This window comes from Diuraphis noxia, unplaced genomic scaffold (genome assembly GCF_037042655.1).
Source record: "Diuraphis noxia isolate RWA-SAM2 unplaced genomic scaffold, SU_Dnox_SAM2 contig0005, whole genome shotgun sequence".
Lineage (NCBI taxonomy): Eukaryota > Metazoa > Arthropoda > Insecta > Hemiptera > Aphididae > Diuraphis > Diuraphis noxia.
This window is the reverse complement of record NW_028301715.1, coordinates 40514368-40529897: the sequence shown is the minus strand read 5'-3', so window position 1 is coordinate 40529897 and position 15530 is coordinate 40514368. Positions and strand designations below refer to the sequence as shown.

The following is a 15530-nucleotide window of genomic DNA, read 5'->3' as shown; positions in this document are numbered from 1 at the left end:
TCCTTACAAATTTATCAATATTTATCACAAAAAAAAAATGTCCACCGGAAATTCAAATTAAATTTTTATTAGAATTTGAATTTCAAATATTGACAAAAATTCGTCAAAACCCTGAATATTTGCAAATTATTTTGTTGTTCAAAATTCATAATATTGTTTGTATTTATATCTAAGATTATAAAATTTAACACCAAGTTTTCCATAAGTTTTGCTTCAAATAGCTATAGAGAAAATTTGAAGCGTCATTAAAGGAAAAATGTTTTGAGCGTTTGAGTTTTAAATTTTTATGAAATCGCATAATGATAACGATTTATCCTCAAACCAGGTATTCGTATATCTATGATAATATAAGGTATTATGAATTATGATAACTACACTAATTGATTAACCATGCCTTATGTAAAATGCGTCTTAATTGAAAAATAAAATATTTGTTTCAAAATAGAATTATATGACAATATTTAAATATATAATATATCCTAGACTGATAAATCATCTCCGTTCAGAATCGTTTTTCGTATACAATGATACCTATCATTGCATTCAAATTTAATCCCATCCTTTACAATAACCTACTGTACAGCAGAGCGACATCCACGACTTACCCGCTTTTTTTTTTTATTTATAAATATTTTAAATACCTAACATTAATTATATAAGTAAATTAATTTAAACAAAAATATTTATTAAGTATAAAAATAAGTCACTTGACGGATAATAATTTAATTTATCCAAAGAATATGAAAATATATTAATATGTATAGCATCGTGGATGTAGGTATATTTTTATACTTATAGCAATTATAGAATATTTTACTCTATTCACATTTCATACTAAAAAAGTGTTGAATTTGACTATTTGAGTGTACAGTTAGGTACCTGGTCGGGATCCGTTTCGCCCAAAAATGACCGTACCCGTTTCGCCCGGGTACCCGTTTTGCCCAAATTTTATTTTTATATGATTTCCGTTTCGCCCAGAGTAGTTTAGACCAATTTAAAATTAAGTTGGCAATAGTTCAGTCAAATATTAGGTATATTTTAGGGAACGTTATAATACCTATAGCAATAATCCAGTCGTTATCGAATTGAAATCGATCAAAGTCTATAAAGCGAATTTATCAATGTGCTGCATCATTACCGTAGCTTATCTTATCTAATTTAAAAAGGTACCTAACCATAAAACAAATTACATACTTAAAACTTATAAAAGTAATGAACAAAAAAGATTACCAGCGTAGTGCGTATATGCAACGTCGACGTATAAACATATAACGAATTTTACTAAAATGGCTGTGTTTTTAAAAAGTAAAAGAGACAAAGATATGGTAATGTTTAATTATTATAAATACAATTTTGGTTCAAATAACGTAAATACAAGTGAGGTTCGTTGGCGGTGTGTAAAACGTTCGTGTTCTGCTACGTTATATACTTTTGGTTCTAAAGTTGTAAATGAAGAAAATATTTTATTATCTGATCAAGATCGCCACAATCATATACCATGCAATGATTCAGATATAAACCGGCAAATAGTGAGTACAACTTGTAAACGAAAAGCTTCGGAAGGACTTTTTTATACAACTAAATTTTTAATGTGTTAAACTTTTGTGAAAAAAAAAAATGACGTGTGTATAATTTTTGGAAAATAAAGTGGTGTTTTCTGGATAACGCTAAATGATACTCAAGTATTTGACTGAACTATTGCCAACTTAATTTTAAATTGGTCTAAACTACTCTGGGCGAAACGGGAATCATATAAAAACAAAATTTGGGCAAAATTGGTACCCGGGCGAAACGGGTACGGTCATTTTTGGGCGAAACGGGCTACGCCCAGGTACCTACTTAATGTGTGGTTTAACACTGAAATGTCTGAAATTATTTATTAATATTAATATCTACAGAGAGTCGATTGTTCTAAGACGAACTTAATTAATAAAAATAATTATAATTACATTATGGCCACCGGTTGTTTATAAATTTATAATACTCATCTTAATATAATATAATAATTATATATAGACAGTTGAAATTCAGCATCAATAAACACTCGAATTTCTAAATTAGGGGACATTCGAGTTAGTAGGATAATAGTTAAAACTTTAAAACACGGTTTATGCGGTTTATTATTATACATAACAAATATACATATTTTCAATAGAAAATATGATACAGTCTATTAATAAAAAAGTTTTGATTTCAGCGTTTTTCAGGAAGAAAAACGGGTAAAATTTGATTTACATAACCTCCTCCAGTGAGAATGATTGGTATAACAGTGTATAAAATTAATATAATATAGGATCACAACTTTTTTCAATAATAATCGTTCTCATTAAAAAATAGTTAGATATGCGTGTATATGTATAAAACTTAAAAATAAAAATAACAATATTCTCTGAACAAAATATACAAATTGTAATGTGTATTATATAAAAAAAAACACAGTTCATAGTAAATTATTCTAATAATAATAGTAAAAATGTGACTTTAACAGGTCACAATGTGATACGATTTGTAGATTTTTTAACTTCTAAGCTTAATATAATTCCATTATTATTACTATTGATTGAGTTCTCTATAACAGTCTAGGCTATTTACTTTTTTGAATTTTGAATTTTTGAGCTTCTTTGGTTTTGGTATATTATTAAAATTTATGTAACCAAGGACTTACTGGCAAAATTTACATTAGACGTTTTCTTTACTTTTGTATCTAACCAGTATTATTCTGACGGAGTTTGTTTACAATCGCCGGTCCGCTTGAATTGTTGTTGCCATAGCCAACCGAAGTAAACATGGTACCATATTATAACAATTTGATATTAATTTCTTGAACATTCTATTTTTTATATTAGCTTCAATCATTGTCGCAAAATAATATTATTATTTTAACAAGTTTGAAGATTATATTCATATTTTAATTGAAATCGTCCCTGAGTATACAAAAAACATAATGCAAATTTACCAGCAACCAAGAAAACGACAAATTTACAAGCCACTCTCCAAGATATGTCCCACTCCGGCTGTGGATGGTTGGGGAAGATCTACATACAGGTATGATCCTATACATACATTATTAACGAATACGCCTTGACGATATAATATTATATCAAAGTCAAATTTAAAGCGAACTTCGAGTAGCAAATTTTCTCATATCCTCCTGAGGCCCATCACGTATTTCCATTTTGTAGTACTACAATCCCAATGTCTATTTCAATGGACATTTTCAAACACATGTTTTTCCTCCCAAATTATTACTAGTTTAAGGTTATATTGATAGAAGTATAAGATAAGCAAAGAAAAATTGGCGGGCTTTTGTGGGGATAAGAGAAAATGTTCACTGTAATGGACAACGGGTTTATAAAAATACAAAAACTAAATTAAGCTTGGGCGCTAAATCAGTGATAATAATTGTCCATTATAATGGGCATTGGGCCTCAGGAGGTTATTCATTTTTATAATTCGTTCAAATTAATTCCAAACATTTGACAAAAATTAAATCTACTATTTACTATGGATTAAAATATTAAATAATTCAACGTTATTTTCGACTATAATTATAATACGTATCCACGCTGCAGGCAATCGTTCAAGCAGCCCGAACCACAACTCAAGAATTGCAAGCGCACCGCGGTACCGACGGAGGGCATTTGGCCCAGGCATGACGGTCGCAGCGAACAACTCGACCGGCTGACCGTGCACCGGGCCAGTTTTCGCGAGTGGCCGGACGTGGACCGGACTCTTCCCGCGGTGATCTGCGATCATGAACTCGTTGGCGGCACGCACGAACAAATGCAAAACGTGACGTCACAGCGACATGACTTTGTCACCAAGTGCCTGTCTGAGGCCGATCGCCAGCCGGCCGCTGGACCACGGGAGACCATAGGCACCTATTGCGGCACCGGAACGTGCTGCACCATGACGAGCAACACCACCACGGGCGACGCATTCATGACCCCGTGGAGTGACGGACGACGGCCCCTGGCGCGCCCGTCCACAGCCGTCTGGTCGCAGGGCCCGAACTTGCAGATGGCCAAAGAGACGGAGACCAGCTCAAGCTACCAGAATTGGAGCCCAATGGCGTTGTACCGGCCACGGTCGCTGCCCCCGTACTGCCGATCGGAGGAGCCCGTCAACGGCCGCACCGTGTACACAATCAGTTACCGCCCACCCGGTACGTTCCGCGACCCGTTGCCAGGCGAACAACCCCCGACCGACGGTTACGGAAACGACGATAAGTCCGCCAACGATCCTAAAACCTGCAAAACTTTTTACCCCCGAGCGCATGATTACAATTTGTAACGATTTTAATGGATATATTGTATAAATTTTGTTAACTATAACTTCAATATAATATAGATAAGTACTAAGTAGGTACGTATATATAGCGCATAATATTTTAAGTAAGAAACTCTTTTGAAATTTAAATCTCATTTTTTATACACCAAACTATTATATGTATCCCTACTTGTAATTTTAGTATGTAAATTGTAGTTAAAATACTATGGCGATTCCTGATTTACAAGGAATTTATTAACTAAAAATAGGTACAGTTTTAAATGAAACAGCATAACATAGCACACTTATTCTTTTTTTTTGTTCGAAAAATGTGATCACAAAAATAAAATTTCCTATGGATCTGAAAACATTTGTAAACAAGGTTATAATTGTATAATACAAAAATCATATTTAAATGTCACAGATATGTTTTAAAAATAATTTGTATTAACTAATACAACATATATAATTTTATATGTTTATTTTAACACAAACCACGACTGTACATTATTTAACAATTTCAAGGCCTTGCGATTGTTAAATAGTGACCAAAAAACGACAATATTATTAGTTAATACAAATTATTTTTAAACCATATCTGTAACATTTAAATATGATTTTTGTATTATACAATTATAATTACAAACTTGTTTACAAATGTTTTAAGATCCCTAGCAAATTTTATTTTTGTGATTACATTTTTTGAACAAAAAAAAAGAATAACTGTGCTATGTTATGCTGTTTCATTTAAAACTGTATCTTTTTTTAGTTAATAAATTCCTTGTAAATCAGGAATTGCTATAATATTTTAACTACAATTTACATATCAAAATTATAAGTAGGGATATATAGTTTGGTTTATAAGAAATAAGATTTAAATTTCAAAGAGTTTCTTACTTAAAATAGTATGCGCTATATTATACGTACCTACTTAGTACTTATCTATATTATCTATATCTATACATAATACATATACGTATATTATATAATATTATCATAATATCATTCTATGTATTGAAATTATAGTTAACAAAACATTATATATATTGACAACATTATATCCATTTAAATCGTTACAAATCAGCGACGTATTTAAGAATTTTGCTGGGGGGGGGGGGTGGATGAAAATTATAATAATTAATAATACACCCATAGGGCCATAAATGCGTACATTATATAAATTCATAAAATTCTCTAACTTGTTACCTATTACGGTTAGTGTCGATCAAGATGAAATAAGAATTAACGAAAATTGTATAGTACTTGCCTAATAATTATTAGCATTTAATATTATATTTATTATAAATCCATTCTAATTATTAGCGCCAATCGTGTGTTTAATACAATAACCGAAAAAAATAATTATAATACAAAATCCACTTTTCTATTTTTTCTAATGTTCAGTTCATCAATAACCTCATCTGGCATGATTTGTATCGATTAAATTACTAATTTACGTATAATTATATTTCAATATTAAACAGAAAAATCGATAAAATATTTACTTCTGTCATACTATTTTTTAAGTAGGGCTTAATCCTCTTTAAACTTAAAAAACGTCGTTCAGGCGAAGCAGTTGATACAGGCAAAGTACAAAATATTTTCAAGAGTTCGTGAATATTTGGATAAAAGTCTTTATCACAAACATCTAAAGCATGTAACCCAGAGGTGAATACAATTTTTTCAGTCACTAACTTTACTCTCCACATTTTCAGCTCAGTGATGCTAGATTGTTGGTCAATTGTTGATGAATAAAACTCAACTCCAAAAGATTTGGATTATCTCTCAATGTTTGTTTTGAAATGACTTTTTTTTAAAATTAAATACCAACATTATCTGCAGCCATCTAGAAGATAAATATTAAACATTTTGAAATTTGAACACAATGAACATATTAAATCATTTTTTTAAATAGTTTACTTTAATATTTTTGTAGATTTCACTAAATTTGGTTTGGTAATTGTCTCTAATAACTTTTAGAGTGTTGACTACATTTTCAACTATATCTATAAATTTTTTTAAAAATCTATTTGAATTTTTTGTGACTGCTTACAGAGAGGAAGACAAAAAGAAAATAGAAACTGAAAAAACTTTAAATTATAAACACTCTTGCATGAAAAATAATTTGCAGAAACAAAATACAGTACACCATATAATATTATATAAGTCTCCAGTGGTGCCGAATTGCTAAAAATCTAGTTGGGCGAAAAATATTTCAAGAGGCATCTTAATATCGGAAAAAATGGCATACCGTGGAGTGGAAGATGGTCCATATGAAGCGGCCCTATCTTGAATTTTCAAAATATGTCGGGCCATGGCCCGACCTTAACATAGGGTTCCACTGGTATAAGTATATGTTTTTGTTTGCCCGATAGACTTATAGGCCACCAACGATTAGTAGCGATTAGTATATCAGAGCGGTACAATCAGTGCAGGCCCAAGATACGGATGAACCGCGTGGTTGCCGGTAGCACTACTTTTTTAGGGGTGCTTTTAATATACGAGAATTTTATAATTTTTGCGTAATATTTATTCAAATTGACAATAATATAGCTAAATTACTAAATTATCTATGACAGAATATTCTGTTACATATTTTTTTTTATAGATTTTAGTGATTTTACTCCTCTTTCCAGTTTTTATTATTATATTACAAATAATTAAAAAATAATATACAATGATATATAATCATTAACTCGGGAAAACCAAAAAAAGTATGTGTTACAGCCGATACGTCTATAAATTGTATCCAAATAAGTTTTGCAATCCTTTACCTACCCATAAATATAAGAATTTTAAACAAAATATGTATAAGTATAAAAAGTATTAAATGTATTATGGAGCATTTGATTAAGGGCGCCTTTCAAAAAATTGCCCAGGGCGTCAAAATACCTTGGGCCGGCCCTGGATACAATAACCATGACTAGAACATTTAGAAAGCAGACATACTTAAAAGTAATATCATATTTGAGAAATAGGTACAGGTAATGAGACAACTTAACTACCTATAAAAAAAAGGTCAAGGAGAGGGTCTATCCCTCATATCCCCTCCATAAATACGCCACTATTACAAATTGTAATCATGCGCTCGGGGGTAAAAAGGTTTGCAGGTTTTAGGATCGTTGGCGGACTTATCGTCGTTCCCGTAACCGTCGGTCGGGGGTTGTTCGTCTGGCAAGTGGCAACAGGTCTAAGAATGAACCGGGTGGGCGGTATCTGATTATGTACACGGTGCGGCCGTTGACGGGCTCCTCCGATCGGCAGTTAGTACGCGGGCAGCGTATATATATACAATGTTTAACAGAAATACCTGACCAAAAAGAAATATTATATGATGCCAATTCATCGTATGGAAAAAATTTTAATATTATATAATATGATAAATAAATAATTTAAAAAATATACTCATGTCAGTAAATTCTCAAAAATCTTATTTTTTAAAAAGTTATTGTGTTCCAAATTAATTTAACCAAAAAAATATCGAATTTAAAAAAAAAAATAATAAACTACTGGACTTAGATAAATGTTTCTACCATCAAAAAGTGTTTTTATAATTAGATTCACAAATAACCTAACCAACATTTTTTTTGTTAAATTAACTTTTTTTTTATTTTCAGTTCTAAAAAATAAAACATAAAAAAATGTATTATACATATATTGCTAGGTTCACTTAATGAACAAAAAAAAAAAATATATAAATATAATATAATATACGTATATTATATAATATTGTCATAGTATCATTGCCTATCATTCTATGTATTGAAGTATGCATAATTTTGCTCGATCAAGTATTAAATCATATATATACTGCATTTTACATGTTATTTTTTTAATATAAAGGATTATAGGTACATTTAAGGAATTTTAAATTTGTTTATTCTGTTGGAATTTTTGGGAAAAAGATTAGAACAAGATTTGGTGTGTTGCGAATAATGCGTCTATAATCTACAAAAACTCATGCGTGTATAAGTATATAATATATGATTCATTATACACCAGCAACTATAAATTGAATTTAACTAAAACCGGATTCAAAATGATCGATTTTGCGGTTTTCAAATGTAGCTGATAACAATTTTAAGTGTCTGTAGAGTTATTCCACATAATTACAATAAATAATATGTTGTTAAGCATAAGTGATACTTATAAATGTATATAGGTAATATGTTTTAAGTGTTAGGGCTTGGGATTGAATATGAATTTAAGACAAATATTATGAAACACTCCGCGCGAGACACCTATATAGGTGGTTTTAATCCAGCTAAGGAAATAACGCATTTTTCTAATATATAGGTATCACTATCTTAATCCACACTTCTCTACAGTTCATGTCCGTTATTTTTGAACTTTTTATTTACGTATATAACATTTTATTTTAATTATTTTCATATTTTCATATTTTTAGGACAATAAATATATGTTGGTCCTCTGCGCTACCGACAAAAATAAAATCTTGAAAAATGACTACGGTAAAAATTGATTTTTTTTTTGCAAAGAGTTATGCGTAGATAACCTATTTGGATATTTGTTTTAATATAATAATATAATACATTGTATTAGCGGATAATATTCTGGAAAAAATTTATTTTTTTCATACGCATATAAATCATAGAGTTTGTCGAGACTTATTATTGCCGATTGGTATGCGTTTTCTAATAGTAAATTAAATTATTGTGGGTGCATTCAATATAACTGTTAACACTAAATAGTTGTTGGGTATGATCAGTATATAGTCAATATGTTGTGTTTTATTATAGTTCGGTGTGGAAGGTGGAATTTTATACTTATGTTAACTGTTTAAAGTACAAACTACAAACTGGTAATTAACTGTGATTGTGAAAAATGTAATATAATATTAAAATATTTAATTATATAAAGATCATCATTATAATGCACAAAATTTAGATGAGCCGTGTGAAAATCGAGCGATAAATTATAACAATATTTATATTAATATCTGTTTGTTACGTATCTATAACACATATCGTTTTTAAAATGTGAACTTAGAATTATTAGTAATCAATAGTTGTAGGTATTTAAGCGTTTTGGTTTGTTTTTACGAGTCTATAGAATAAAAACCCATTAAATTATTTTCATCTGCAACATATTATATTTACAATTTATACGTATATATATATTGAAAGTGTGATGACACTCGTGTAGATATATTTTGACTTTTAATATTTAATAAAATATGTGTATTTATACATTTATTGCTCAGTAAAGTGCACTTGTTTTAGTTTATATTTTATATTTTTATATATATTGTGTGTATGAAGTGGAAGCAATGCTTCAAATTCGATTTCTTAATAAATTAATTACACATAATAATAATAATAAATATGGTACAATTCTATTTTATATCAAACACACTTCGTGTTCATTTTTCCATCATTGTAAAAATTTCGAAATACATCATGGATTAAAAAAAAAAAAAAATTGGGTGTTTGGTTAAAAAGAACGGTTCATATAGTTCATAATATAAATTATAATATATATTAAAAGTATAGTATTTTACCTGTCACCACGTTATGCCAATTACAAGTGTTTAAATGCAAACAAAAATAACCGAAAAGGTGGCACACCTCCCCTCAATTTAACAGACGCCTAGACACCGCAATCACCCGTATCAGAATCGGACATTCCGCACTCACACATTCATACCTTATCAGTAAAGAGCCCCAACCAATATGCAACACATGCAACCAAATACTAACCGTTAAACACATAGTGGAGGAATGCGCACTGTACACCTCAATACGCACCAACCTGAAGATGCCACCCAATGTTGCAGAAGCACTTGATGAACACAACACGTCAAAAATCATTAAATTCCTAAACATTACCAATATTATTAAAAAATTGTAAACTTTGAAAATAACAATTGTAAAAAAAACTATTATTTCATAAATGTATACATAATTTTAAGAAACATATATGTAACTTTTCAGGCTAATAAGTAATAACCTTTGATGTTGAAGCCTTATTCTTTAAATAAAAAAAAAAAATAATAACCGAATCACTTGGGAAAGTGGAACGTCCGTATGGGTTTCGATTAAGCTCTCCGTGGATGACTAAATTACTTTCCCGGGTTCACCCCCCCCCCCCCCCCCCCGGAGGAAAAAGTTCATACTAAATCAATATTTTATTACGGGTTTTCTGATAATTAGAACTTTAACCCCCCCCCCCCCTATCCCACAAGAAATTATTGAAAATATACCACTGACTGCTTTTTTCTAGTTAGTTCTTTAATATACACCCCGAATTTATGTAATAATCTAAATATATGTTAACGTTTGGTTTAATAACAAGACTGTGTCTTTTTAAATAGGTATGTATAAAATTCATAATAATCATAACATTTAAAGTTGAAAAAAAATTTTTTTTATATTTATAGAAATTATTAAAATTATTTACACTTATATATGTATGTCATTAATTATTTTTATATCACTCAGTTCTTTCCATTATTTAAGTAGGTATCGATATTTTCATATCGGTTTACATGCGTATATTTAATTTTCAATACATTATACTCTCAGTTAAAGTATAGTCATCATGGTCATCATTTATATTCATAATATTCAGTAGATGTGCAAATAAATATATGACTAAAAATATGTGAAATGATGTAAAGCTTAAAATGTAAGAAAATACGATTCTTTTAGAATATTTCATTTATTACTTAATTCAAAAAATATGTAGCCAAATAATATTCATCAAAAGTGTACTTATAAATTGGTATTCTTAATGCTGTATTATGCAAACCAAATATTATACAAGTACCAATTCGCTAAATACGTTTATGAAATTTAAATTATTTTATAAAATTTTATTGTAAATTGATATAATGTTCACATACCTTAACTTATGGCAAATTGAACTTAAATAGAGAACAACCGGTTTCGACTATATATGACTTTTTATATTTATTCGATAGACAAGTTTTCCATCGATGATATAATAATATTTTAATTTCTAATTATATATGTTTTGGATTCAGCTACTGCAGATTTTCAAACGTAGTGATAATAATATTATAATCAAACATTAAATAAGCCCGGTTATTTTTTTGCTAACTACTTAAAATCTCATTAAGTTAAACAGTGGTTTTACTTCTTCAAAGTTAATTTGATAATTTATCTAACGATAATTTCAAATTCTGACCTCAATACAAAAAAATAATAAGTTGATTTCTTATGTCCATGAGTAAATATTTATATACCTAGTATATATATATATATATTTTTTTTTTTTTATATATATATTATATTATATATAGATAGACCTATGTTGGCAATATTATCCTTTTTAGTATAGATACCTTGTGAATCTTGTGATGTATCTAACTTTGAACAAAAAAATATAATAATTTTATATATTATTTATAAGATCATTATGGTTTATCACGGAAGTCATTATACTAGCTAGGACTGCTGTCGGAGATTAGTCCTACTGATGACAATTGAATTTTTTTTCTTTATTTTAACCATTGTTAGTTGGTTACTGAAATGTATGAAATAATCGAGGATAATAATATATTCTATACATCAATATAAAATTGATATGTAGATATAATGATATAGTAAGACATTATATTTCTCAAATAACTAATCATTATATGAAGGTACCTCTATAATATCAAACAGTTCTATTACAGACATACAGTTATTATTAATTTGTCGATACTTTTAAGCTACATAGAAACGATCATTACATATACGACATACGTATATTGAATACTCTAATACTAAAACAGATAGTTACAAATAATACATATTTTGACTTGTTAATTTAAGAGAACCTAATATAGTGTTGGCCCGTTATAATAAGACGACATACTTACGTGCTTTTAATTAATTTGTCTCTGGACGTCAGAGCCACGTGAAAGTTTGATGATTTATGAGAATAGAAAACTCATATATATATATATATATGTATATACCTAATACCTATATAGATAAACGAACTATATAGGAATACATAAACTTTAATAACTTAAAAATTATGCGCAATTTAGCCGGCCTACTATTTACTAATAAATTTATGTAGGTACCTACATCAATTTTTTCTCCATGTATTGAAAAAGTCAAAATGAGAGTCTTCAGAAATTCTATACGACTATACCAAACCATTTTTGGCGAAAATCCAGAGTTCAACGGTATTTAATCGATTATGAATCAATTTATTTCAATTTAGGTATAAATGTATAATATATATAGGCACCTAAAAAGTGATCATCGTAAACTAAAGCTTTTGTTTGAAAATGGCAATTGGAGTAAACTTCGTAAAAAATGTGAGTTTAAAAGGTATAATATCATTTATTTCATTGCATTTTTTAGTTTATTTATTTAATAACATCATATTGTTTTGGAACAAAAGTTTATTAAAAACGTCAAGCGTAAGCCACCAGGGTAGGAAATAGCTTTTAACGTGCATAATATGCAATATGCATAACTGCATATATAATATTCCAATAATAGATAATCTATAAATAATATATTTTATTATACACATAGTGGTTTTTATAATATAGTTTAACTTCTAAATTCATCAGTGATGAAGCTTGTACATTTTATGGCTGGATAATAAGACACATAAAATATTATAATGGTACCAAAATACACACCATATATATTTTATTGAATGTCTTAGAAAATATATTGTTCAAAATAAAATAGCTTTGGACTATTTTCATTTTTTTTATTTTTTTTGATAAATATCAAAATATTGCTTTAAATAAATAAATAACAGTTGCTAAGATATGGTTGTCATTGAAAATAATAAATTGTTTAATTTATATTTTGATCATATTTCATTATTCATTATATCTTTGGCTGTCTTAGCGTATGCACAAAACAATAAAAGTTTAATTTTGTCTATTTATTTGTCTATAATATTATAATAATTTACTAACCAGTTAATATAATATTATTACTATTAATTATAATATCATGTCGAACATTACTGAACAGAGTATTACAGCATCCACCAAGGCGGTTGTAATGGACGGTTCTCCTGCAGATCTGAAAAATGACGTGACCGGAGAAATCGTAGCGGAGAGTCACTGCGGTGACCTGGCTGATAGGCATTCAAATTCAATACCAAACATCGCCAAGCATTTGGGTTCGGATAGCGATGAAATTGATATTGGATTACTGTCTTCCACCTTGATACAGGAACCGGACATAATTGACTCATGCCGATCCGCGGACGAGTTGATGCCAAATACGGCTTTTCCGGTCGAGGAGTTAAGTGGACCGGCTGTAGAAATGCCAGATATCGAGGTACAACAGTCCTCAAGTTGTGTTTTGATGCCAAATCCCTGTATCAATGAGGTATTTGTTATATTATATTGGTTACCATTGAATTGGCTCCCAATTTTGGGTAAATATAAATTCGATCCTTGAATTGGCTCCTGAAAAATGTATATTTAAATTGGCTCCTTAAATTGTTAAATATTATTTTTTAACCAGGGATTCTCATATTATAGGCGTTTACTTTTACGATGTAAAATCAAAATATATTCAACTTTTTATATATATTATATAGTACTTAATGTGATACAAAAATTATTATAAGTATAGACCCCGAAAAATAGTCTAATATAATATTTTTGTTTAACTTATTGATTTTTATGTATACATTTTATAATGACGCACTTTGCTAAAATACTGTCTGTTTTTTTAATTTTTTAATATAATTTTGTGTAACGATATAAAATATATGAATTACGAATTATATGTACTTTAAATTATTAACATATTGGCAATCAATAAATTTTTGAAAAAAAAGCGGTAGGGAGCCAATTCAACAGTAAATTTTTGGGAGCCAATTCAAAGGTACTTAGTAAGGGTAAAATATTGACTACCTGTATTGAGGAGCCAATTCAATTGCTCCGATTATATTATATTAGGTATATTTGTATTTATAAACACACGCTATTTTTCCGCAGGAACCCATAATTCAGGAATCCGATGATACAAATTCAATAACCTCTGTGGCAAAGCCAAAGTGCCGTTCTGCTTGGAAAAGGACTAAGCGTTGCTTCCGAAAATTGTTTTGTTGTGGTGATGTCAAGGTCCGGCGTTCAAGTTCTGACATACTCGTCGAGCCGACGAATTCCGCGGGTGATCAAATAGATTTCGGTTCGCTACCTGCAGTCATGGAGGAACCGGTATTAATGGATTTACCCCGATTTGCTGAGGATTTTCTGCAGGAAACGACATTGAAAGAAGAGGAGTTCAACGACTCGATTGAAACTAACGTTCAACAGTCCGACTGTGAACCTATAGGCCCACAAATGACTTCCCAAGTAGAAGAGATCAGTAGCCCGGTCGAAACAGACGTGCAACAGTTCCACTGCGACCTTAAAGGTCCATCGTACAAGTGTTTTGTTTCAATGTTGATTCCCGATGTGGAAACGGATTCCGTGGGTGATAAAGCCGATATCGGTTTGACTCCAAACACACACGAACAGATATTGATGGATTCATCCCGGTGTGCAGATGAATTACAGCAGCAAGCGTCTTTGCCGATCGAAGAAATCAGTGGCCCGGTTGGAACAGACGTGAAAAACTCCAGCTGTGATCTTGTGGGTTCTGTGTCAGATATAGTAACCCCCTAAGCTAAGCCCAAACGCCGCATACTGTGGAAACGCTTATTTGGTTGTGTTTTTTAAATATATTCGTCTATAATCATATCTTAAATACAAATTTTAAATAAATAAATAATAAATTAAAAAATAAATATATAAAATAAATAAATAAAAATAATTTTTTGAAAAATCACATGTGTGTTGGTAAAAATGTATACGACATTAATTTTACAAGGTTGATAGATGACAATATGAATAAAAAAATTGCAGGAATAATCAATCGATTTGATTTTGTAAAATTAATGTCGTATAAATTTTTACCAATGTTTAAAACCTAAATAATACTTAATAATATATCATTCTTATTTTCTTAATTATTTTTGGTTTTAAAAACTAGACTAAATTAGTTAAATTATGTTAAGAGTCACACAAACACACACACCACATTTTAATTTGTTACATCAATGTATAGATGCATATTTACACGTATGCATATTTTCTAATACATAATTAGTATAAATAATAGTATAATATATTTATTAGATCAATAAATATCAAGTTTTTCCAAGAAAAATAATATTTTCTATATTTTAATGTAGGTATATAAAAACTAGTATAACGGCATTCCATGAAATTATAAAAGAATAAGTATATTATAACG

At 29.5% G+C, this 15530-nt stretch overlaps 2 protein-coding genes and 1 pseudogene across 2 annotated transcripts; 2 read left to right on the top strand and 1 right to left on the bottom strand.

Moving 5' to 3' along the window:
* The first annotated feature begins 1225 nt into the window (after positions 1–1225).
* Positions 1226–15036, top strand: LOC149055344 (uncharacterized). The gene is made up of 3 exons (XM_089229280.1): positions 1226–1529; positions 13248–13610; positions 14228–15036. Exons 1-3 carry the CDS (start codon positions 1287–1289, stop codon positions 14897–14899), a joined length of 1278 nt encoding a protein of 425 aa, XP_089085406.1. The 5' UTR covers positions 1226–1286; the 3' UTR covers positions 14900–15036.
* LOC107167781 (uncharacterized) lies at positions 2487–4932 on the top strand. The gene is made up of 2 exons (XM_015516963.2): positions 2487–3045; positions 3573–4932. The coding sequence occupies exons 1-2, from the start codon at positions 2945–2947 to the stop codon at positions 4291–4293; spliced, it is 822 nt and encodes a 273-aa protein (XP_015372449.2). The 5' UTR covers positions 2487–2944; the 3' UTR covers positions 4294–4932.
* On the bottom strand, positions 5632–6115 carry LOC149055345 (52 kDa repressor of the inhibitor of the protein kinase-like; annotated as a pseudogene).
* Positions 15037–15530: the final 494 nt, after the last annotated feature.